Source organism: Doryrhamphus excisus, chromosome 12, assembly GCF_030265055.1.
Source record: "Doryrhamphus excisus isolate RoL2022-K1 chromosome 12, RoL_Dexc_1.0, whole genome shotgun sequence".
NCBI lineage: Eukaryota > Metazoa > Chordata > Actinopteri > Syngnathiformes > Syngnathidae > Doryrhamphus > Doryrhamphus excisus.
The window spans coordinates 828,877-856,530 of NC_080477.1; the positions used below are offsets into that span (position 1 = coordinate 828,877).

General features: G+C 36.5%; 1 protein-coding gene across 2 annotated transcripts in view; it reads left to right on the forward strand.

The window, feature by feature from the left end:
- The first annotated feature begins 589 nt into the window (after positions 1-589).
- The window catches only part of LOC131139808 (collagen and calcium-binding EGF domain-containing protein 1-like), a 48,581-nt gene continuing 21,516 nt past the window's right edge, over positions 590-27,654 (forward strand). Inside the window, exons 1-2 of one of the 2 annotated variants that reach the window (XM_058089712.1) lie at positions 590-803; positions 2,521-2,601. In XM_058089712.1, the coding sequence (XP_057945695.1) occupies positions 691-803; positions 2,521-2,601 (194 nt within the window). In that variant the 5' untranslated portion in view covers positions 590-690. The remainder of the gene's footprint in view (positions 804-2,520; positions 2,602-27,654) is intronic. The other variant, XM_058089713.1, reaches the window with a different exon arrangement.

Sequence of the window (27,654 nt, forward strand, 5' to 3'; positions counted from 1 at the left end):
CTCCGAAAAATGTGATTCAGAAAATTAGCAGATTTTTTTTTTTTTATAAAATTTGAAACGTAGACATGCTGTTTAAAAATATTCATTCATTCATTGATTTTCAACACTTCCAGCTTTTCCTTGTGAGAGTCGCGTGGGTGCTGGAGCCTATCCCAGCCGTCTTGGGGCGGGATAGAGAGGCTGCATGTTGGTCAGCATCCCTTTTCCTATTTGGAGACCCTTGCCAAATGTGTTTTGTTAGCTGATTTGGCTATTTTGGCAAAGCCGGAATAGTAAAAGTGGTGTAAAAAGTGTCTTCAAAGGAAAAGTGGAATGGAAAGCAGGCGGCTTGAATTGATGACGTGTCCTACTTAAATGGCCGTAAATCCAAATATGCTGAGCCGATGTTCATTTGCTTGTTAGGAGTGGGTCAGTGTGTTGCTCACTTCTTTAAAAGGGGGGGGAGGCTGGAATGTAAACCCGGGGGTGGGGGTGTGTGTGTGGGGGGGGATATTGGGGGGGTGGATTAGAGACTGCTCACTGAGCTGCTTTGCCTCAGTGCGGGACTGACTGCTGCTTCTTGTGGTGCTCCATGTGCAGGGTCCGCAACCCCCGGTGGCGGACTGGTGCGCAAACTCATGAGGACGGCGTGAGGACGTGAGGACGTGAGGACGTGAGGACGTGAAGCAGAAGCGTCTGTCACGGTCGGACATGGGTCACGTTCATGGTGGGACTCTGTTAGTATTCTGCGCCGTGTGTGCGGCTCTGATGTGGAACTCCGGGGCCAGCTCCATCAGGACCACGCACGGACCGGACACCTCACGGTAGGTCCAGCTTACTTTGTTTGTTGAGGTGTTTGGATGCATGGATTATGCATCCTTGTCCCGTAGGGAATGATGGAAAACTGTAATCAAATCTAAACTCCATTTAGGTCGGAAATGTATGAGAACCAGGATACACAATGACTTAAGAAATGGACCATGTTGCCACACCAAAATATTACCTCTAACTATGTTGAATTTTCACTTTACAAAACTATAATTAATCATATTAATCATTATAATTAATCATATTCATAACCGATTAATATAATATAGAGCAAATTTAGAGCATATATAGCAAATATAGAGCATTCATTCATTCATTCTCTACCGCTTATCCTCACGAGAGTCGTGTGGGTGCTGGAGCCTATCCCAGCTGTCTTGGGGCGAGAGGTGGTGGCCAGCCAATCACAGGGCACATATAGACAAACAACCATTCACACTCACATTCATACCTATGGACAATTTGGAGTGGCCAATTAACCTAGCATGTTTTTGGAATATGTTAGTGTTCTTATAAAGAACACTAAACTCATCACACACCAACTTAACACTGAAAAGGTATAATTCTGAAACCAGCTCAACTGAATCATTCATTCATTCATTTTCTACCACTTATTCTCACGAGAGTGGCGGGAGTGCTGGAGCCTATCCCAGCTGTCTTGGGGCGAGAGGCGGGGTACACCCTGGACTGGTGGCCAGCCAATCACATATAGACAAACAACCATTCACACTCACATTCATACCTATGGACAATTTGGAGTCACCAATTAACCTAGCATGTTTTTGGAATGTGTTAGTGTTCTTACAAAGAACACTAAACTCATCACACACCAGCGTAATACTCAAAAGGTATAATTATGAAACCATTCATTCATTTATTCATTTTCTACCGCTTATCCTCCCGAGGGTCGCAGGGGGTGCTGGAGCCTATCCCAGCTGTCTTGGGGCGAGAGGCGGGGTCCACCCTGGACTGGTGGCCAGCCAATCACAGGGCACATATAGACAAACAACCATTCACACTCACATTCATACCTATGGACAATTTGGAGTGGCTAATTAACCTAGCATGTTTTTGGAATGTGTTAGTGTTCTTACAAAGAACACTAAATTCATCACACACCAACTTAACACTCAAAAGGTATAATTATGAAACCATTCATTCATTCATTTATTCATTTTCTACCGCTTATCCTCCCGAGGGTCGCAGGGGGTGCTGGAGCCTATCCCAGCTGTCTTGGGGCGAGAGGCGGGGTACACCCTGGACTGGTGGCCAGCCAATCCCAGGGCACCCCCTCCCCCAAATATACAGCATTTGTGAATAAAGTAAACGTACAAAAAGTACAAAGATAAAATGCAAAATGATGTTTTTCCAGCACATTAAAAAAAATGTATTTGAACTTCTCCCTAAAGTTATAGACTAGTACTGCTTTTGTGTAGTATTCCAGAGAGTACTGCATGGAAGATGAGCAAAAATAGTGCAGAAAACGCTGTTAAGATCCCGGCACCTGCCAGCACACGTCAATATGTTTTCAATTTCTTCCCAACTTTCCCACGGCTTTAGTTTCTCTTCATTGATTAGAGCAGACATGAAATTAGAGTTTGTATTTGTACGCATAAAAAAACATTCCCTGATCAGCAAAATATGCTGCTTTCATATGCAAATCTCAGCCAAAACATAAACACGTGGCGGCAAATTGATTATTTGTTGTTTCCTCAGTGCTGAATGTCCCGAAAATAAAATCCTAACCGTGGAATATCCCTGCATCCGCGCTGGAGGCAAGAACGCCACCTGCTTCAGGTAAGACGTCTTGTGTCAATCATTGCACAAAGTACAGTCATTGGTCAATCTACTACTATCATGAAGCACGGCAGAGATTGGTTGATGACACGCTACACTTAAGTCATTGGTAAATTAACATGGCAGTCATTGTTTGCTTCATAATCATTGGTCATATGTCTTTTATGCATAATGCAGTCATTGGTCAGTTTACATGTCAATCATGAAGCACAGCACAGAGATTGGTTGTAATGACACTCTACACTTGAGTCAATGGTCAATTAACATGGCTTCATAATCATTGGTCATATGTCTTTAATGCATTATGCGGTCATTGGTCAGTCTACGTGTCAATCATGAAGCACAGCACAGAGATTGGTTGTAATGACACTCTACACTTAAGTCATTGGTCGGTTAACACAGCATTCATTGTTTGCTTCATAATCATTGGTCATGTCTGTTATGCATTATGCAGTCATTGGTCAGTCTACGTGTCAATCATTAATCACAGCACAGAGATTGGTTGTAATGACACGCTACGCTTAAGTCATTGGTCGGTTAACACGGCAGTCATTGTTTGCCTCATAATCATTGGTCATATGTCTTTTATGCATTATGCAGTCATTGGTCAGTCTATGTGTCAATCATTAATCACAGCACAGAGATTGGTTGTAATGACACTCTACGCTTAAGTCATTGGTCGATTAACACAGCAGTCATTGTTTGCTTCATAATCATTGGTCATATGTCTTTTATGCATTGTGCAGTCATTGGTCAGTCTACGTGTCAATTATTAATCACAGCACAGAGATTGGTTGTAATGACACTCTACACTTAAGTCATTGGTCATTTAACACGGCTTCATAATCATTGGTCATATGTCTTTTATGCATTGTGCAGTCATTGGTCAGTCTACGTGTCAATCATGAAGCGCAGCACAGAGATTGGTTGATGACACTCTACACTTAAATCATTGGTCGAATAACACGGCAGTCATTGTTTGCTTCATAATCATTGGTCATGTCTTTTAAGCATTATGCAGTCATTGATCAGTCTACGTGTCAATCATGAAGCGCAGCACAGATTGGTTGTAATGACACTCTACACTTAAATCATTGGTCGATTAACACGGCAGTCATTGTTTGCTTCATAATCATTTGTCATGTCTTTTATGCATTATGCAGTCATTGGTCAGTCTACGTGCCAATCATTTTCATGATATGAAAATCATATTCCAACAATTAAACACAGCCCAGAGATTGGTTGAAATGTCCCTTTCCATTTAAGTCACTGGTCAGTCTAAATGCCAATCGTCGGGTGATGCATAGCGATTGGTCAGTATACAGTCATTGATTGCTCTACATGTCAGTCATTCCAATCAGCAAAGTGATTGGTTCTTCATGCAGTCATTGGTCAGGCTACATATATATCTAAATATATCATTGATATAGCGATTATTTGCAATGGCCCTCTCTGCTAAAGTCATTGGTCAGTCTACATGTTGGCCATTGTGTGCTGCATAGTAATTGGTTGGCATTTTCACTTTTATGCAGGAATTGATCTATTTATATTCTGCGCATTGATTAGCTTCATTAAGTCATAGGTTTGTCCGCACAAATCAATTTTGTCATCGGTTGGTATCGTCATGGATCGGTCTAAATATCCCCACCAGATGCCATTTTGAATTATGCTGACATGAGAGAAAAGAGATATTCCCAGAAAAACAACATGGCCGCTATGTGGAGGTTGTCAAAAAGACATGAAAGGGAACATCACTTGTGTGATTGCATTCCTGGGTGCGTCTGGCAACCACGCCAACCTTTGCCTCCCATAGTCAAGTCACTTTTTGTAGCAATGGTGCCAGTTTTTTCCTCAGCGTTGATGTTTCCGTGTCCAGCCTTGGAGGGAAGCATCCCGCCAGGAGGCTGGCTTGATATGACAGAGGAGGATGTGATTCGTTATTTTTATCGCTCTGGCCTCTCAGAGGAAGAGCGCTGTTGTCATGCATGGGAAACTTTTAAGATCCGCTTTGTTGATCTTACGAGTCGGGATGGGCATGATGAATTCATATCACTTTGATGAATAACACGACTTTCATAACGTTCAGATCCGCAGGGTTATGTTACGTCTTGAGGCCACTGTGGATTATTCTATGGCACTTCTGGTTCTGTACCTCGGACCTTGACTGGGGATTATTTCAAGTCTTTCTGTGTTTGCGATGATGCAACCAAGGTGGACTTTATGTTGAACAACCATCCAGAGGTGAAACCTGCGTCTGTTGACGATTGTGTGGATTATTTCAGGTCATTTTATTCATTTTCCTGACGCAAAATGGCAGTTGTCATAAATAACCGGTGGGAGGAGCGACGGTGATATCATTAAAACTAGCATGAAAAGCCATTAATTGCATTATATGGCACTTTTGGTTCTGTACCTCGGACTTTGACTGTGGATTATGTCAAGTCTTTCTATGTTTTCTATGATGCAGATTTTTTATAAAACTTGTTTTGTTTTGTTTTTTGTGGTAAAAATCTGGTCATTTGAGCTTTTTCTCTCCAAAATTTGTGATTTGGGAAATTTGCAGATTTTTTACCACAATGGTTTTGTTTTTTGTGGGAAAAATCTGGCCATTTGTTCTTTTTCTCTCCGAAAATTGTGATTCGGGAAATTCACTTGTTTTGTTTTTTTGTGGGAAAAATCTGGTCATTTTAGCTTTTTTCTCTTGGAAAATTGTGATTCGGGAAATTCACAGGTGTTTGATTTAAAAAAAAATTGTGGGGGAAAAATCTGGCCATTTTTTCTTTTTTTGTCTCAGAAAATTGCGATTCGTGAAATTCCATTATGCAAGGTGGGGGTTATAATCACGATATCTGGTGGGAAAAGCAGTTCTAGGATACATGCTAGGTGGAGGTTATCATTAAAACTAGCATGAAAAGCCATCAATTGCATTCTATGGCACTTCTGGTTCTGTACCTCGGACCTTGACTGGGGATTATTTCAAGTCTTTCTGTGTTTGCGATGATGCAACCAAGGTGGACTTTATGTTGAACAACCATCCAGAGGTGAAAACTGTGTGGATTATTTCAGGTCATTTTATTCATTTTCCTGACGCAAAATGGCAGTTGTCATAAATAACCGGTGGGAGGAGCAACGGTGATATCATTAAAACTGGCATGAAAAGCCATTAATTGCATTATATGGCACTTCTGGTTCTGTACCTCGGACTTTGACTGTGGATTATGTCAAGTTTTCTATGATGCAGATTTTTTATAAAACTTGTTTTGTTTTTTTGTCTGAAAAATCTGGTCATTTGAGCTTTTTCTCTCCAAAAATTGTGATTCGGGAAATTTGCTGATTTTTTTAGAAGTTTTTTAGAATTTTTTTAGAATTTTTTTTAGATTTTTTATAAAACTTGTTTGTTTTTTTTGTGGGAAAAATCTGGCCATTTGTTGTTTTTCTCTCTGAAAATTGCAATTCGGGAAATTCACTTGTTTTGTTTTTTGTGGTAAAAATCTGGTCATTTGAGCTTTTTTCTCTTGGAAAATTGTGATTCTGGAAATTCACAAATGTTTGATAACATGTTTTTTTCGTGGGGGAAAAATCTGGCCATTAGTTCTTTTTCCCTTAGAAAATTGTGATTCAGAAAATTTGCTGTTTTTTTATAACACTTGTTTTGTTTTGTTTTTTGTGGGAAAAATCTGGTCATTTGAGCTTTTTCTTTCCAAAATTTGTGATTCAGGAAATTTGCTGATTTTTTACCACAATGATTTTGTTTTTTTGTGGGAAAAATCTGGCCATTTGTTCTTTTTCTCTCCGAAAATTGTGATTCTGGAAATTCACTTGTTTTGCTTTTTTGTGGGAAAAATCTGGTCATTTGAGCTTTTTCCCTCCAAAAATTCTGATTTGGGAAATTTGCTGATTTTTTTAGAACAATGGTTTTGTTTTGTTGTGGGAAAAATCTGGCCATTAGTTCTTTTTCCCTCAGAAAATTGTGATTCAGAAAATTTGCAGATTTTTTATAGCACTTGTTTTGTTTTGTTTTTTGTGAGAAAAATCTGGTCATTTGAGCTTTTTCTCTCCAAAAATTGTGATTTGGGAAATTTCAGATTTTTTACCACAATGGTTTTGTTTTTTTGTGGGAAAAATCTGGCCATTTGTTCTTTTTCTCTCCGAAAATTGTGATTCTGGAAATTCACTTGTTTTGTTTTTTTGTGGAAAAAATCTGGTCATTTTAGCTTTTTTCTCTTGGAAAATTGTGATTCTGGAAATTCACAGATGTTTGATTAAAAAAAAAAATGTGGGGGAAAAATCTGGCCGTTTATTTTTTTTGTCTCCGAAAATTGTGATTCGGGAAATTCCATTATGCAAGGTGGGGGTTATAATCACGATAACTGGCGGGAAAGGCAGTTCTAGGATACATGCTAGGTGGAGGTTATCATTAAAACTAGCATGAAAAGCCATCAATTGCATTCTATGGCACTTCTGGTTCTGTACCTCGGACCTTGACTGGGGATTATTTCAAGTCTTTCTGTGTTTGTGATGATGCAACCAAGGTGGACTTTATGTTGAACAACCATCCAGAGGTGAAACCTGCGTCTGTTGACGATTGTGTGGATTATTTCAGGTCATTTTATTCATTTTCCTGACGCAAAATGGCAGTTGTCATAAATAACCGGTGGGAGGAGCGACTGTGTTATCATTAAAACTGGCATGAAAAGCCATTAATTGCATTATATGGCACTTCTGGTTCTGTACCTCGGACTTTGACTGTGGATTATGTCAAGTTTTCTATGATGCAGATTTTTTATAAAACTTGTTTTGTTTTTTTGTCTGAAAAATCTGGTCATTTGAGCTTTTTCTCTCCAAAAATTGTGATTCGGGAAATTTGCTGATTTTTTTAGAACAATGGTTTTGTTTTTTTGTGGGAAAAATCTGGCCATTTGTTGTTTTTCTCTCTGAAAATTGCAATTCGGGAAATTCACTTGTTTTGTTTTTTTGTGGTAAAAATCTGGTCATTTGAGCTTTTTTCTCTTGGAAAATTGTGATTCTGGAAATTCACAAATGTTTATAACATGTTTTTTTCGTGGGGGAAAAATCTGGCCATTAGTCCTTTTTCCCTTGGAAAATTGTGATTCAGAAAATTTGCTGATTTTTTATAACACTTGTTTTGTTTTGTTTTTTGTGGGAAAAATCTGGTCATTTGAGCTTTTTCTTTCCAAAATTTGTGATTCAGGAAATTTGCTGATTTTTTACCACAATGATTTTGTTTTTTTGTGGGAAAAATCTGGCCATTTGTTCTTTTTCTCTCCGAAAATTGTGATTCTGGAAATTCACTTGTTTTGTTTTTTTGTGGGAAAAATCTGGTCATTTGAGCTTTTTCCCTCCAAAAATTCTGATTTGGGAAATTTGCAGATTTTTTTAGAACAATGGTTTTGTTTTGTTGTGGGAAAAATCTGGCCATTAGTTCTTTTTCCCTTAGAAAATTGTGATTCAGAAATTTTGCAGATTTTTTATAACACTTGTTTTGTTTTGTTTTTTGTGGGAAAAATCTGGTCATTTGAGCTTTTTCTTTCCAAAATTTGTGATTCAGGAAATTTGCTGATTTTTTACCACAATGATTTTGTTTTTTTGTGGGAAAAATCTGGCCATTTGTTCTTTTTCTCTCCGAAAATTGTGATTCTGGAAATTCACAACATGTTTTTTTCGTGGGGGAAAAAACTGGCCATTAGTTCTTTTTCCCTCAGAAAATTGTGATTCAGAAAATTTGCAGATTTTTTTATAACACTTGTTTTGTTTTGTTTTGTGGGAAAAATCTGGTCATTTGAGCTTTTTATCTTGGAAAATTCTGATTCTGGAAAAAGAGCGTACGGAGCGTACGGAGCGTACGGAGCGTACGGAGCGTGCAGAGCGTACAGAGCGTACGGAGCGTACGGAGCGTACGGAGCGTACGGAGCGTTCCCACACTGGAGTAGCGACTCCTCGTCTTGTTTAGACAACTTCCCTCTGAAGGCAAAGTGGCTGAGATGATCTCGCCGTTGCGGTCAAACTGCATCTTGTTTGCTTGGCTGACTCCGTGAAAGACGGACGGCTCCGCAGGAGGCGTTTTCCATGAAGATGGATGTCTTCTTGAACATTTTTCCTTCCCCGCGCAAACTTGGATCTCATTGTTGTTTCTTCGCATAACTCTCCGCTGACATATCGTACATCGTACATCATTTCGCCTTCGCCAACGCCATCGTGTTTTAGCTGGCTGGGAGCGGCGGCACACGCACCTGGTGGATCATCTGTCCATCCATCCTTCCTTCCTTCCTTCCTTCCTTCCTTCCTTCCTTCTTTCCCTTCCTTCCTTCTTTCCCTCCTTCCTTCCTTCCTTCCTTCCTTCTTATGAATGAATATATTATTATATAGATATGTACTTTTTTAATCATTAATAGAAAATAAAATTATAAAATTATAATTAAATAAATAAATTTAAATTTTTTTTTATTTAAATAATAAATAAAAAAGAAAAATTATATCCTATCATTATTTTAGGATCACATTTCAACTCTAAATTTATGTTACATGTCAGATACGAATAAAGGTTTTTTTCATTCTTTCTAAAAATATATAATCATAAATAATAAATGAAACAATATGAATATAGTTTCATCATATCATTATAGCAAATTAATATAATAATAATTATTGTTGTTGTTGTTCTGAGAAATTACTTTTGATATGTATTATAAGTAATAAAAAGGAGATATAATAATTATATAACATAAAAATGCGCAATTTTAGAATAAAGAATAAACTCATAAAATGATGAGGAAAAATGTCATTTTAGTAGCATAGACATGAAATATATTTCATATGAGATAAATGTTAGTATATTAATGTATTTATTTCACTTATTTCTGGTATATAAAATAAATATAATTGGACATATTTTCACCAGACTATGAATATGAAATATACCGTAACACTCAAACGTTGCAGACGCTGTTTCATTCATGAAGAGACAAATATGTCTCTAAACTTTTGATTTGAAAATCTTTCAATGCATATATACGTATGTCACAACAATTTTTTTTTAAATGTATTTACATGTCGATCATAAAAATAATTTTAGTTAGCCATAATCTTACATAATCCATATCATGAGAGAAAAGTTTCCATTTTTTCCCTTCATCACTTCCATGGACGTCGTATTTGCAGCGTCATATTTTATCACATAATCGCTGAATTGAATATGGTCTAATATGGTCTTTAGTATAAGAATTGGTGTAGAATGTATAAAGTGCAGTACTGCCGAGTAACACCTGTCCTCCGTGATGGGAACGTTTTTCCCAAGTGTTGTGGGGTCGCCAGAAGGCCGCCCAACGACTTATTTCCCAACATAACAGCAAGTGTGAAAGTGGATTTGACCATCACTCGCTGAGTCCAATCATCGCCTGGAACACCGCCGCTTCTTCCAAATCCCCCCCCCCCACTTTCTTCGCCCGTGGCGCCTCTCCTCTCTCCCGCTCATGCGAGCGTAGAATCTATTTTTATTCCTGATTGGCGTTGACGTGTTAAGCGTTTAGAAAGCCGCCGTCCTGAAGAGACTGGATCCAGTTGCTATGTCAACAGTCAGGCTAATTACGCCACTTATGCTGCTTCAATTACGGTCGCCTATGAGCGACCATCACCAGACACGTTTTGCGTTTTTTTTTTTCGTGGAGGGCTTCTCAACCTTTTTTTACATCAACACTTAACTCGTGAAATAAAAAACATGCAGAAGTAACTACTGTGGAAAACTTTCACAGCTTCTTTTTCTGCTTACATGACAATCAACGATGATAAAACATGACTGAGCTTAGACAGCGGCTCGTGGGGCACTGCCCCAAAAATTGTGATTTAGCAAATTTGCAGATTTTTTACAGCACTTGAATTTGTATTTGTATTTATTTTCTACTTAAGAAGCAAATAACTTACCACTTCCACACAGAATAGGAGGAGACCATTTTTCCACTCCTGCCATGGCTGATTTTATGTCTTCATGCAGTGTTAAAGGGGACATATTTTGGGGACTCATTTTGGGCCCTATGTATTGAGTTGTGAGTAGCTATACAGATCCTCCAGAATCTGCGCCTATTCCTGAAGACAGTTGGGATAGGCTCCAGCACCCCCGCAACCCTTGGATAAGCGGTACTAAATTGAATTGAATTGAATTGAATTGAATTGAATTGAATTGAATTGAATTGAATTGAATTGAATTGAATTGAATTAAATTAAATTAAGCTGGGATAGGCTCCAGCACCCCCGCTACCCTTGTGAGGAAAAGCGGTAAAAATGAATGAATGAATGAATGAATGAATGAATAAATTTAATTTAATTTAATTTAATTTAATTTAATTTAATTTAATTTAATTTAATTTAATTTAATTTAATTTAATTTAATTTAATTTAATTTAATTTAATTTAATTTAATTTAATTTAATTTTTACATCAACACTTAACTCGTGAAATAAAAAACATGCAGAAGTAACTACTGTGGAAAACTTTCACAGCTTCTTTTTCTGCTTACATGACAATCAACGATGATAAAACATGACTGAGCTTAGACAGCGGCTCGTGGGGCACTGCCCCTTTCACACCGCACGGCCTGTTTTTAGGTCTCTGGGAAAAGTCACAAGAAATGACTACTTTCGCTTATGTCGACAACCGCTGACGTTGACATAAGGCATGTTGGCATAAACTATTTCCACTGGAAACGGCAACATCACTGATTTTTTATTACGTTTATTTTTGTGTGTGAAAACACGCCCATGTGTGTTTATTCTCTTCAAAAAATGGGATTTAACAAATTCACAATTTTTTTTTTATTTTGTGGGGAAACCTGCCAATTTGCACTTATTCTCAATTCAGCTAATTCACACATTTTTGATCATTTTTCTGTGGGAAAAATCTGGTCATTTGAGCTTTTTCTCTTCAAAAATTGTGATTCGAGAAATTCACAGATTTTCGATAAAGTTTTTTTTGTGGGAGAAATCTGGTCATTTGAGCTTTTTCTCTTCAAAAATTGTGATTTAGCAAATTTGCAGATTTTTTACAGCACTTGTTTTGTTTTTTTGGAGGAAAAATATGGCTATTTGTTCTTTTTCTCTCTGAAAATTGCGATTCGGGAAATTCACTTCTTTTGTTTTTTTATGGGAAAAATCTGGTCTTTTGAGCTTGTTTCTCTTGGAAAATTGTGATTCCGGAAATTCAGATTTTTGATAACATGTTTTTTTTTTTGTGGAGAAAAATCTGGCCATTTGTTCTTTTTCTCTCCAACAATTGTGATTCGGGAAATTTGCTTGTTTTATTTTTTTGTGGGAAAAATCTGGTCATTTGAGCTTTTTTCTCTTGGAAAATTGTGATTCCAGAAATTCTCAGATGTTTGATAACCTGTTTTTTTTGTGGGGGAAAAAATCTGTCCATTTGTTCTTTTTCTCTACAAAAATTGTGATTCAGAAAATTTGCAGATTTTTTATAACACTTGTTTTGTTTTTTTGTGGAAAAAATCTGGTCATTTGAGCTTTTTCTGTCCGAAAATTACGATTCAGGAAATTCACAGATTTTTGAAAACATGCTTTTTTTGTGGGAAAATCTGGCCATTTTTTCTTTTTCTCAACAAAAATTGTGATTCGTGAAATCAGGAAATTCACTTTTTTGTTTTTTTTGTGGGGAAAAATCTGGTCATTTGAGCTTTTTCACTCCAAAAATTGTTATTCATCAAATTGGTAACATTGAATAATGACATGTAATACTATATACTATAATAATATAATATGACATATAAGACAAATATATACATATACATATATACATATACATATATCCGATTGATGATGGAGTCCACGGCCCTAACCAAATTATAATATAGCAATGGGTTCGTAGAAGCAGGAAGAGGCTAAAGAGAAGCAGGAAGAGGCTAAAGCGAAGCAGGAAGAGGCTAAAGAGAAGCAGGAAGAGGCTAAAGCGAAGCAGGAAGAGGCTAAAGAGAAGCAGGAAGAGGCTAAAGAGAAGCAGGAAGCAGGAAGCAGTAACCATGACAGTGAACGATGTCCATGTTGTGTGAAATGGGCTACCGTTATTTATTCCCACATTGTCATCATCTTGGTTTACTTAATCCTCTCACGTCAGTTACACGCCTGCCCCCCCCCCCCCAAAACCGCCACCGCCGCCCCCACCCCCACCCCCACCACCCCCGCAGTTCTCTCATACTTTTGATGGCTCGTCTACATGAAAATGTTTTCATCTCAGAGGAGTCGTGCAGGAGTGAAACCCCCTGCTGCTAAAACGACCGCTGGCTTGCTTCCCGACCCCCCCCCCCACCACCACCACCCCACCCCCCAACCCCCCACTCCTCCCGTCGCTGTATTGCGGTCGGCTTTTCAATGGGGCCAAAAAACGATTTCTGCAGTCTGACTGTGGTGGCCGCTTCTCGTTGTTACGCCATCGTAGCCGGAGGTCATGGCTTTTTATGCGTGTTTATGTTTAGCGTCTGAGTTGGCGATGATGATGATGATGATGATGATGATGATATTTGTCTAAATGCTCTCAGCTGCTGAAGGCTCTCGCTTTCTGCAGCAACGCCACAACAACGGACTCCTCCTCCTATCCTTCTTGTGTGTAATTGAAGTCAGTACGCAGCCATTAGCGTTTAACGAGAAGTCGTTAGGAACGCATGTCTACCCGCCGTGTCGCTATTAAAAAATGCAACGGCAGAAGTAATGAAGTATCATTTTTTTGTGGGAAAAATCTGGTCATTTGAGCTTTTTCTCTTCAAAATATTGTGATTCGAGAAATTCACAGATTTTTGATAAAGTTTTTTTTGTGGGAAAAATCTGGTCATTTGAGCTTTTTCTCTTCAAAAATTGTGATTTAGCAAATTTGCAGATTTTTTACAGCACTTGTTTTGTTTTTTTTGGAGGAAAAATACGGCTATTTGTTCTTTTTCTGTCTGAAAATTGCGATTCGGGAAATTCACTTCTTTTGTTTTTTTATGGGAAAAATCTGGTCTTTTGAGCTTGTTTCTCTTGGAAAATTGAAATTCAGATGTTTGATAACATGTTTTTTTTGTGGGGGAAAAATCTGGCCATTTGTTCTTTTTTTACGAGAATTGTGATTCAGAAAATTTTCAGATTTTTTATAACACTTGTTTTGTTTTTTTGTGGGAAAAATCTGACCATTTGTTCTTTTTCTCTCCAACAATTGTGATTCGGGAAATTTGCTTGTTTTATTTTTTTGTGGGAAAAATCTGGTAATTTGAGCTTTTTTCTCTTGGAAAATTGTGATTCCGGAAATTCTCAGATGTTTGATAACATGTTTTATTGTGGGGGAAAAATCTGGCCATGACTTCTTTTTCTTTCCGAAAATTATGATTCAGAACATTTGCACATTTTTATAACACTTGTTTTGTTTTTTTGTTGAATTTTATTCAACAAATCGGTAACATTCAATAATGAAAAGACTAATTTATATATATATATATATATATATATATATATATATATATATATATATATATATATATATATATATATATATATTGATGAAGGAGTCCACGGCCCTAACCAGAGTATAATATAGCAACGGGTCTGTAGAAGCAGGAAGAGGCTAAAGAGAAGCAGGAAGAGGCTAAAACGAAGTAATGAAGTAATGAGGCAGCAACGCAACAGTAAATCTGACGGGTAAACAAAGAATAGCCGAGCCGTAGGAAAAGCCGAATGATTCCATGATTAACGTTGGGACAGTGGGGGCGGGTCTGCGTAGCTTTAAATTGGTATCATTTCCGGCTCTGAGTATATAATAATAATAATAATATAATAATAAATGGGATGTTTTCATAGTTGGACCCTAGAAAACCCGTTTCTGAACACGGTTCCTAACATTATTAGAGCCCTATAGACATGAAATAACGCCTTTTATACATTACAACTCTTATGCTTTAGGGACTCGAGAGGGCCATGATCGAACACGCAAGCAGGCTAACCAACAAACCACTTGAATTTGTATTTGTATTTATTTTCTACTATACAGATCCTCCAGAATCTGTACCTATTCCTGAAGACAGCTAGGATAGGCTCCAGCACCCCCGCAACCCTTGGATAAGCAGTACTAAATTAAATTAAATTAAATTAAATTAAATTAAATTAAATTAAATTAAATTAAATTAAATTAAATTAAATTAAATTAAATTAAATTAAATTAAATTAAATTAAATTAAATTAAATTAAATTAAATTAAATTAAATTAAATTAAATTAAATTAAATTAAATTAAATTAAATTAAATTAAATTAAATTAAATTAAATTCCAAAAACATGCTAGGTTAATTAGCCACTCCAAATTGTCCATAGGTATGAATGTGAGTGTGAATGGTTGTTTGTCTATATGTGCCCTGTGATTGGCTGGCCTAAGACAGCTGGGATAGGCTCCAGCACCCCCGCAATCCTCGTGAGGATAAGTGGTAGAATTTTTTTTTAAATAAATTTTTAAAATTTTTACATTTTTACATTTAAAATTTTTAAATTTTTTAAATTTTAACATTTTAACATTTTTTTTACATTTTTACATTTCAAAATTTTTACATTTTTACATAAAAAATCAAATTTTTAAATTTTTAAATCCATCTCCATCCCCATTCCATTTTCTCATTAATTTCTGGTGATATGAATATGAATGAGGATAAGCGGTAGAAAATTAAATTAAATTAAATTAAGCTGGGATAGGCTCCAGCACCCCCGCTACCCTTGTGAGGAAAAGCAGTAAAAATGAATGAATGAATTTAAATTAAAATAAAATTAAATAAAATTAAATAAAATTAAATAAAATTAAATAAAATTAAATAAAATTAAATAAAATTAAATAAAATTTAATTTAATTTAATTTAATTTAATTTAATTTAATTTAATTTAATTTAATTTAATTTAATTTAATTTAATTTAATTTAATTTAATTTAATTTAATTTAATTTAATTTAATAAAATTTAATTTAATAAAATTTAATTTAATTTAATTACAGCTGGGATAGGCTCCAGCAGCCCCCCAACCCTTGTGAGGATAAGCGGTATAGAAAATGAATGAATGAATGAATGAAGGACTGTACACTCCTCCCCGACCACACCTATTTTCTTGCGATCCGGGGTCCACCCCCCCACCCCCACCCCATCCCCCTCTTATACTACACTGACAAATGTTTTGATTTCCCACGACACATCTACACCTGACTGATTGATTGATAGTTGTCAGACATTTATTTTAAGATGTGTAGAAGAAGGTTTTATTGGTCCATGCAAAGTCTCCATTCCAATTGAAGGGGAGTAAAAAGTCCCTTCAGTCTTATTGAATTGTTCTTCTACTAAACTTCAGCAAGTTAAGTTATGTTTAGTTATGGAAGTTATGGTAGTTAGAGGCAGTTATGGAATTAGCCGACATGTTTTCCTCCCGTTTGACCTCAACCACGGCGATGATTGAAACGGAATGTTAACAGTCGATGGCCCTTCTGGCTCTCTTTGGCTTCGACTAATCTCACTTGCTTTGTTTGACAAGTGGTGGACCAGAAATGGATGACACATCACAACCCCGGCGTGAGAAAGAGCAGACACGTTGAAGAATACACACTTGGGCTCTTAATGATCTCACAAGACCTTGAAGGCATCAGCGCAAGCTTTACGTCCACCTTCGCTTTGCACCGCAACTGCTTCCTGTCTTGACTCATTAGGACGCCCTTGCAGGGGTTCCCGCTCGACGTGTGATGACGACTGAATGAAAAGGCAGGAAGCGTTCCCGTGGACGTGATGTCTGGACTCTGTCCCCATTAGGAATATTCATTCAATATCCATGGGTTTCCATCATGGATCCCGAAAGGGAAATAGTACTTTCAGCCAGGTTTAAATTCTCATTTGTGGTGTTCGCATGTTCTGCCTCACGTTAGCCTGATTAGCTTGTTAGCACTCTTCATTGTGAGCGAACAACGGCAATTAAAGAGCTGAATGTAACGGAATAATTATAATCAATATCTGGGAACAACATTACCATTGGGGCTGCACGGCGGTCGTGTGGTTAGCGCGCAGACCTGAGGGTGGTTCAATTCCACCCTCAGCCATCTCTGTGTGGAGTTTGCATGTTCTCCCCGTGCATGCGTGGGTTTTCTCCGGGTACTCCGGTTTCCTCCCACATTCCAAAAACATGCTAGGTTAATTAGCCACTCCAAATTGTCCATAGGTATGAATGTGAGTGTGAATGGTTGTTTGTCTATATGTGCCCTGGGATTGGCTGGCCTAAGACAGCTGGGATAGGCTCCAGCACCCCCGCAATCCTCGTGAGTATAAGCGGTTTAATTTAAATTTTAATTTAAATTAGAATTTTTTAATATTTAAATATTTAAATTTTTACATTTTTACATTTTTACATTTTTTACATTTTTTACATTTTTTACATTTTTTTACATTTTTTGCATTTTTTACATTTTTTGCATTTTTTACATTTTTTACATTTTTTACATTTTTTACATTTTTTACATTTTTTACATTTTTTACATTTTTTACATTAATGAATTTAATTTAATTTAATTTAATTTAATTTAATTTAATTTAAAAAAATTAAAGTTCAAATTAAAGTTGTTCATCTTGCACAACACACAATTTTCAGGTTTTCAGGTTTCATAAGTATACCTTTTGAGTGTTAAGTTGGTGTGTGATGAGTTTAGTGTCCAAATTGTCCATAGGTATGAATGTGAGTGTGAATGGTTGTTAGTCTATATGTGCCCTGTGATTGGCTGGCCTAAGACAGCTGGGATAGGCTCCAGCACCCCCGCAATCCTCGTGAGTATAAGCGGTTTAATTTAAATTTTAATTTAAATTAGAATTTTTTAATTTTTACATTTTTACATTTTTACATTTTTACATTTTTACATTTTTACATTTTTACATTTTTACATTTTTACATTTTTTACATTTTTACATTTTTACATTTTATTTTATTTTATTTTATTTAAAAAAATTAAAGTTCAAATTAAAGTTGTTCCTCTTGCACAACACACAATTTTCAGGTTTTCAGGTTTCATAAGTATACCTTTTGAGTGTTAAGTTGGTGTGTGATGAGTTTAGTGTCCAAATTGTCCATAGGTATGAATGTGAGTGTGAATGGTTGTTTGTCTATATGTGCCCTGTGATTGGCTGGCCACCAGTCCAGGGTGTACCCCGCCTCTCGCCCCAAGACAGCTGGGATAGGCTCCAGCATCCCCGCGACTCTCGTGAGGAAAAGCGGAAGAAAATGAATAAATTTAAATTAAATTAAATTAAATTAAATTAAATTAAATTAAATTAAATTAAATTAAATTAAATTAAATTAAATTAAATTAAATTAAATTAAATTAAAAGTGGTAGAAAATGAATAAATTAAATTAAATTAAATTAAAAGTGGTAGAAAATGAATAAATTAAATTAAATTAAATTAAAAGTGGTAGAAAATGAATAAATTAAATTAAATTAAATTAAATTAAAAGTGGTAGAAAATGAATAAATTAAATTAAATTAAAAGTGGTAGAAAATGAATGAATGAAAGAATACTTCAAGTGTGGATCTAAAATGGCCGTTATTCGGGCTCTTTGTGGCTGCGTCTATCATTTGTGGCATTTCGCCGATCGTTGGAGAGCATCAATCCCAGGAATGGCGGTGTAGTGTGTGGTCATTCGGTTGTAGCTTTTATTGTAGTACTGTGTACTCATTGTGTTGTGTGTGTACTTGTGTGTGTAAAATGTGACACCAGACCACATGATTCCACTAATGCTCCGTCAGTCTTCTTCTTGGCTCCAGCTGAAGCCTTTCAGTGGATTTTTATTTGTGGATGGACTTTGATGGTTTTTGTGGGTTTTTCTTTTTAGGTGTCTTTTCTCAAGCGTCCATGTTTGACGTCGTTTGTCATGTGGGACCGCAGACGTTTCATCCGCTGACGTGCCAGCCGGTCACCAAATACCTCCACAATGACTCGTTTTCGGTTGGTCTTAATAAAACGTGGCGGTCAATACTACAAGTTCTCCGTAGGACGTTCCCTCCCCGCCGTGGCCCCCGTGTCACGCTGCACTATGTCAAATATTCATCAGCGCCAACGCACTGGACCTGGACTCCATCTCCACGTCCTTTACTTCCTGTCCACGGCCGCTCTCATTTGTGACGGCGGAGACGCAAGCCAGACGTCCGTCTAGTAGCTGGAGTCTTAGCGCCTGGGAGGAGGTCGGGTGTTGGTAGCGTGTTGGTCTTCAAGTCTGGAGGTGAATGGAGGTTAGGGTCCAGGAATTCATCTTGTCCTTTTGGGGTGACGACCAAAGACCGACTATACTCGCCCTCTTGGCTCCAAACGTTAGAAGGTAGACCTCCACCAAGGTGCAATATCTCCATCGCTGGAAGTCCATGAAGGACCCGAACCAGTCCATCCATCTTCTCCATTGAGGTCCATAAGGCTTTTGAAGTCTTCTATCATCAGCTTTTAAGCGTTAATGAAGACCTGTACTCATTTTTAGGCCTTTGTATGGAGGTCCAGCACGGGACGCTTTCTAGATCTTCCAGACTCTGCACCTCTTCCCAAAAACCTATTTGGGATTCATTTACTCCACCCACCTCGTTATCCAAACGTCAGGTTTCTACTGTTTCTCCGTGTCCTTTCTGTGGCCTCTGAGGCAGCAGACGCTACAAATAGAAGCACTGCAAATTCTGCCCGGCAACAAGTAGATGCCAAATTGTCACGTGACCATGAAAAATACTACAAAGTGTATACTTTTTCATGCTTTAAAAAAATTCAGCTACCGCTGAAGGGAGCCAGTAGTGATGGGCAAGAATTTAGAAAAATTAAAAAATTAAAAATCCTATTTTAAATTAATTATAAATTCAAGGAAATACATACAAAGAAAATGATAAATAAAAAGTAAAGACATTTGAATGTAAGAAAACAAATACAAAATATATGAAAATTAAATAATTAAAAAAAGAACTACAGTATATATTATATATAATATAACTATATCAAATATAAGTGTGTATATTTTAATGTACAAAATAAATCAAGGTATGAAATTGCATCTTTAAGATATTTCAACAAAAACAGAAAATTTGAATGTAAAAGAAAAGTGTGATGCTAGTGTGATATGATATATGATATGATATTATATTGTATTGTATTACATTATTAGATTATGTTATATTATATTATATTATATTTCATATTATATTATATTTTATTTTTATTTTTATTTTTATTTTTATTTTTATTTTTATTTTTATTTTTATTTTTATTTTTATTTTTATTTTTATTTTTATTTTTATTTTTATTTTTATTTTTATTTTTATTTTTATTTTTATTATATTATATTATTAGCCCTGTGATTGGCTGGCCACCAGTCCAGGGTGTACCCCGCCTCTTGCCTGAAGACAGCTGGGATAGGCTCCAGCACCCCCCGTGACCCTCGTGAAGATAAGCAGTAGAAAATGAATGAATGAATGAATGATATTAGGAAAGCAGGAAGTGAACAAATGTAATTACCATTACCAACATACTTTGACTAACACTGGATTGGGTTTAGCATTTTTTATAGTACATAAACCCATCCGATATAGTACATCATACATAAACTCATACGATATAGTACATCATACATAAACGCATACGATATAGTACATCATACATAAACGCATACGATATAGTACATCATACATAAACGCATACGATATAGTACATAATACATAAACGTATACGATCCTGGATGTGAGGAATGCATCGCTGTGTGGAAAAAGTTTGGACACCCCTGCCTTAACCGCAAGCAGCTAATTAGATGCACAACTGGAGTGACTGGACCTGCTGGTCCCAGTCTCGGTCTCCAAGCTCCCTGTCTTTATCTTTCCTGTTTACCCTTCAAGTGTCTTGTTAGCCTGCCCGCACGGCTGCCCGCACGGCTGCCTGCACGGCTGCCTGCACGGGTGCCCGCACGGTTGCCTGCACGGGTGTTTGCGTAGCTGGACAAGTCATTAGTTGTGTTTGTTTTCAGTCTCATCTGCGCTCCAGCGACTCTTTTCACAACGCTTTCCGGACTGTGGCAGGTTTTTTTGCGGCTCCAAATGTGGTTTCATGAGGGTATTTTATGGAGAGTGGAGGTGAAAGCCGTGTCTGATGCCATAAATCTGGGGAGGGGGGGTCCTTTCGTGTTCCAAAATGTAAGGATGCAGGGTCCACTTTGATATTCGTATTATTTTTATTGATGAAGTTCCCTTAAACGAAGGATGTCCCAAGTGCATTTATGGAGAGTGGAGGTGAAAGCCGTGTCTGATGCCATAAATTGGGGAGGAGGGGTCCTTTCTTGTTCCAAAATGTAAGGATGCAGGGTCCACGTAGATATTCTTATTCTTATTCTTTTTGTTGTTGTTGATGAAATTCCCTTAAACGAAGGATGTCCCAAGTGCATTTATGGAGAATGGAGGTGAAAGTCGTGTCTGATGCCATAAATCTGGGGAGGGGGGGTCCTTTCGTGTTCCAAAATGTAAGGATGCAGGGTCCACTTTGATATTCGTATTATTTTTATTGATGGAATTCCCTTAAACGAAGGATGTCCCAAGTGCATTTATGGAGAATGGAGGTGAAAGTCGTGTCTGATGCCATAAATCGGTGGGGGGTGAGGGGGGTCCTTTCGTGTTCCAAAATGTAAGGATGCAGGGTCCACGTAGATATTCTTATTCTTATTCTTTTTGTTGTTGTTGATGAAATTCCCTTAAACGAAGGGTGTCCCAGGTGCATTTATGGAGAGTGGAGGTGAAAGCCGTGTCTGATGCCATAAATCAGGGGTGGGGGGGTCCTTTCGTGTTCCAAAATGTAAGGATGCAGGGTCCACTTTGATATTCTTATTGTTTTTGTCAATGAAATTCCCTTAAACGAAGGATGTCCCAAGTGCATTTATGGAGAGTGGAGGTGAAAGCCGTGTCTGATGCCATAAATTCCAGGGGGTGGGGGTCCTTTCTTGTTCCAAAATGTAAGGATGCAGGGTCCACTTTGATATTCTTATTCTTTTTGTTGGTGAAATTCCCTTAAACGAAGGATGTCCCAAGTGCATTTATGGAGAGTGGAGGTGAAAGCCGTGTCTAATGCCATAAATCGGTGGGGGGGGGAGTCCTTTCATGTTCCAAAATGTAAGGATGCAGGGTCCACGTAGATATTCTTATTGTTTTTGTTGATGAAATTCCCTTAAATGGAGAGTGGAGGTGAAAGCCGTGTCTGATGCCATAAATCGGGGAGGGGGGGTCCTTTCTTGTTCCAAAAGGTAAGGATGCAGGGTCCATGTAGATATTCCTTTTGTTGTTGTTGATGAAATTCCCTTAAACAAAGGATGTCCCAAGTGCATTTATGGAGAGTGGAGGTGAAAGCCGTGTCTGATGCCATAAATCGGGGGTGGGGGGGTCCTTTCGTGTTCCAAAATGTAAGGATGCAGGGTCCACGTAGATATTCTTATTGTTTTTGTTGATGAAATTCCCTTAAATGAAGGATGTCGCAAGTGCAGCCGGCCAATAAGCCCCCCCCCAACCAAGGTGTCAAAGAACAAAGCTCATCTGCCATCGTCTCCCTGGCCGATGTCAGCAAGTTAATCAATCACGCCGCCGAGTCGTCACTCGGCAAATAAGCGCGCCTGTTACGACTTCCAAGGTTTGGGAATCGGGATGCCACCAGAGATGATCGCTGGGGCGGCGGAGGGGGGGTGGCTGTCGAGGCTGCTGGCGTTGGGGGTCAAAGGGTAAATGAAAAGCGACTTAAGTGTCTCTCGGTTCCCGTGAAAGAATAACCCGTCTGTCAACAAGGTCGTTTCTCCGCTTTAGGATCAACTTTCCCATCGTTGGTTTTGTCTCGGCATCGTTTGGTTGCAACGGTTTTCATTGTTACAAAACTAAAAAGAAACTAATAATAATAATAAAGCTAATAATTCTGGATGTCTGATTTTATTGTCCGATATTGTAGAATTCTCAGGTTCTGATACCGATATCAGCCGATACTGATACCGATGTGTGTAACTCGACGTGACTCCTGTGATGAAATGAACACGTGTGTTGTATACATATGCATTTTTTTAATATCCGTTTTCATGATCGGGAAAAAGCATGCCGCTCCTTGAAGTATGTACATAATATGCAGAATTAAAAATACAATTTTAAAACAGAATTTTAAATACAAAAATATATAAAATTTTTTATTTTAAATTTTATTTTATCCATTTTATTCAATTAAAGTGAGGATTTGAACGTCAGGAATTAAATGGAAAACAGAATAAATAAATACAATAGTACAATTCCGGTAAAAATTGTGTCCATTAAAAAATAAAGTTAAGGAATGACATGTTTTAAGAATTTTCTATTAAAATTATTGCATTAAAAATATTATTTAAAATAAAAAACTCATTACAAAAAAATTATTACATGTGTCAAAAAACATTCTTGCATTAAAAATATTATTTAAAATAAAAAACTCATTAAAAAATGTATTACATGTGTCAAAAAAATTATTGCATTAAAAATATTATTTAAAATAAAAACTACTTACAAAAAATTAATTGCATGTGTCAAAAAACATTATTGCATTAAAAATATTATTTAAAATAAAAACGAATTCCAAAAATATTTATTACATGTGTCAAAAACATTATTGCATTAAAAATATAATTTAAAATGAAAAAATAATTACAAAAATTAATTACATGTGGCAAAAAAAATTATTGCATTAAAAATATTATTTAAAATGAAAAAACTAATTACAAAAAATGTGTCAAAAAATTGTCGAAATTAAATGTGCCGAAATTAATGAAATAAAATACATTAGACATTTATTAGACAATAGACAAATAATTTAAAATGTTAAAGAAAAAATAAGTGTCAGTCCTGGCTGCTCCTTACAATATTGCTGAATTTTTGCTTATTGTCCCAAAAAAAGCCAAAGAAAAAGCCATGTTAGCTTCAGCCGACTGGACCTGTGTTATATTTGATGTAAGGGAGTAACTAATGTGGTTGTGATGTTGGTATGAAATAAATATGAATATGTCAATATGTCATCAATATGTATCCGCACGGGGATCATAAAGAAACAACGAGGCAAGCGGATATCCATGGCTGACGTTTAGGGAGTAGAAAAACCAAAGTATTTTCTCGTTGAATAGTTGAAATAAAAGCTACTCGCTGGAAGCCGCGTCGTTCGGAGACGTCTATAAAAAAGGGCGAGGAGGTCATGTGATGCTGAAACATCAGCCTGACACAACGTTGGCTGGAACGCTCCCGCTCGCTTTCTGTCTTCCGTCGGTATTTGATGTTATATCACGTTCTCCTCCTCTGGCTTCGTTTTCCACTTTTAGCGCCAGAAAATTCTCCCGCCGAGTTTTCGCTTGCTTCCTTTTAGTCCGCCATTTCTTTCCACTCAATGACTCATCTTCCATCTTCCATGTCTGTTGTTTTCCGCTCAGTTTTCCCTCTCGGAAAACTGGCTAGCAACTGGCTAGCATGCTAAATGTGACGATAACCGTAGAACCGGAAGTCCAAATTTCAGGTTTCTACTGTTTCTCCGTGTCCTTTCCATGGCTTCTGAGGCAGCAGAGGGAATTTGTAAGAAAACAGCATCACAAGCGTGAATGTTAGACGCTCCAAATAGAAGCGCCGCAAATTCTGCCCGGCAACAAGAAGATACCAAATTGTCACGTGACCATGAAAAAAACTTGTATCCTAAAAAATGTATATAAAACAAATGCTTTAAAAAAAATTGAGCTAGCACTGAAGGGAACCAATGACGGCGAAGAATTTTGAAAAATTAAAAATCTTAGAAATTAATTATAAATTCAAGGAAATACATACAAAAATTATGAATAAAAAGTAAAGACATGCATACAGACTTAAATGTCAGAAAACAAATAAGAAAAATATATGAAAATTAAATAATCAAGAAAATAATTATAATTATTTAATTTAAATATTATAATTATAATATTATATATATTAACTATATATAATATAAGTGTGTATATTTTAATGTATAAAATAAATCAAGGTATGAAATCGATATTTAATAATAATGAAAAGATATTTCAACAAAAACAAAAATCTGTCAATTTGAATGTAAAAAAAAAAGTGTGATGCTAACCATAGAATCAACATTAAAAGATACAGAAGTTTTTGGAATCATTTCCTGTTTTTGCCATTTCTCCCTGTCCTTTCTCTGCTGTGTGGGGCACCTTTGCAATTTTTATGTTGTTGGTGTTTTTTTTTAAGCTACGCTACCACAGAATAAAAGTATCGGTGATTGTAAATAAGGGGAATATGATGATAACCATAGATGTTTGAATGTTTCAGCCCTGAAAGCGCAGATCAATAGCTGGACCCTCACGCCGGCTGAGGGGCACATCCCTTAAAACCGGACTCGTTTTGAAGTAACAAAGGTTTTTAATGGCCGGAACAGAATATTTCTCTATTATATATATTTCTTTATGTTTCTCCGATGACATCCCATCTGAGAATTATTCAAATTCCTTTAACGCAGATGGCTTTGAAATGTGTAACATTTGCGTTAAATAGTCCTCGGGGCCATGAAAACTTATGCCCCACCAAATCTGCCTAGCAACAAAACCACACTAATATATGTTGTGGAAAAATAATCAAACAAAAGTGTTGTTGCTATGCTAACCAAAAAAAAAAAATCAATAAAATGTTTTAAATCAGACGTGAGGGCACAAATGGTTATGCCCCACAGAGGTTGGGTTGTGTCGTGTCCGGGGCGTTGAAGTTGATGATCAGTCGTGTTGTTTGCACAATCCTCCATGTGTATGTTGTTATGATGGAATTGAACACCACTTTTAGACGCTAGCGTGCGTGCATGCGCACGGGCAGGTGCGCCGCAATGAGATCATGCAAGCGGGCGGAGGGAGGTGTGCCGTGTTTCTTTCTTTCCTTCCAAACGTCCGCCGCTATTGAATGTGACGAGCGTCTAAATGCTAACACGTGCATCCAGCAGCCATGTTGGCTTTAGCTCCGCCCCCTTGCCCACACCTCAAACTGGGTCCTTTTTCTTCACAGTCGGATTATTATTATTCACCTCATTTTCGAATAGATTTTTTATTTTTTATTTTTTTATGAGGACTTTATCGAGTCGAGCTTCCTGTCTTTAATGGAGGCTTAATTGTCATCTTGGTAGGCGCTGCAGAGTCCAAACTGCAGTCACGGCGCGACATCTTTTTCTGATTAGCGTGCACCTGAACGCCCCTCTGGAAAACCACAATGACTGCTTTTTTTTTTTTTTTTTTTTTTTTTTTTCCTCTTTTGTAGTTTTTGTTCAATCTGCTCTTCATTAGCGCTCCTGATGCTGTCAGTATGCTAACATGGCTAACATGGCAAATCAGCAGGACCGTATAACAGACTGGAACAATACGCTTGCCGTGATGTTTCTATTTCCTTTCATCAGCTTTGTCGGGCACGTACTGTACTTTATACACACGTGTATGAAAAATGTACTGCGGGACACAAATAATATCAATAACATGGCGGTGCAATGCACATCGTTTGTATGGAGGACCAAAACTGCCAAAATAATAAATAAATAAATAAATAAAAGTGGAAATAAAAACAAAAATGAAAAAAAAAATCAAAAAATTAAATACAAAAAATAAATATAAATGGAAATAAAACAAAAATAAAAAAATATATACATAAATAAATAAATAAAAGCAAAAATAAATACAAAAATAAAAAACAAGATTCAAAAATTAAAAATAAATACAAAAATAAATGTTGAAATAAATACAAATATAAATATATAAATAGAATTGCATATCGATAAATAAATAAAAGCACTCTGCTCTCATATGTATTTATTTCATGCTGCAGACAATGTCAGCTTGAAATGCAGAAGGAAAAACTATTCAAATGAGGGGGCGGTCCTAAGTGTGTCTTGGCTTGAACTGTTCATTTTTGTTTTTATTTACACTTTTTTTTATTTATTTATTTATTATTTTGGCAGTTTTGGTCCTCCATACGTAAAAATACGTAAATTTAAAATTAAATTAAATTAAATTAAATTAAATTAAATTAAATTAAATTTAATTTAATTTAATTTAATTTAATTTAATTTAATTTAATTTAATTTAATTTAATTTAATTTAATTTAATTTAATTAAAGATATGAGATATAATATGACGAAGGTGGCTATGGTCGAAATTTAAAAAATAAAACAGTACGTTACCTGTCCTGTTGCCAATATTCAACATGCTACCTTTTCTTCCAACCTGTTTTTTTCACGGAAATTGAATTGCCATACTGTGATTGGCTGTACCCCGCCTCTCACCCTAAGACAGCTGGGATAGGCTCCAGCTCCCCCCCGTGACCCTCATGAGGATAAGCGGTAGAAAATGATTGAATTAATTAATAAATTGTAATTTGGACTCAAACCCGTATGCCCCACATAATCTACCTAGCAACAAGCAACTAGGCTAAAGTCACATGTTCCAGGCAAATAACCAGATTGATTCCGTTTAAGAATGTCCGTGTCAAACTGGCGATGCCACATGAATTCTACCTAGCAACACGGTTGGCTTAGCAACAACAAGGTTCGGGCGGAGCCTGAATCGGAACCTTTCAAAAGCAAAAATGTAGCTCAAAGAACGCACACGGAATAACGAGGCAACGCTAAAGGAGCTGCAACACACCACTTTGTGGAACACCTTCACACCTTCAAGTACAAGTATGTACAAGTATGTACATACTATGTATGTATATGTACATGTGTGTGTATATATTGAGAAATGTGCAGAAATAAAAATACATTGAAAATATTTTTTTAAATAAATAGTAATATATAAAATATATAAACATTTTATTTTAAATTGAATTTTATTTTATATATTTTTATTTTATATATTTATATATTTTATTTTATATATTTTATTTTATATATTTTATTTTATATATTTTATATAGCATTTTATATAAACATTTTATTTTAAATTTTATTTTATATATTTTATTCAATTAAAGTGAGGATTTGAACGTCAGGAATTAAATG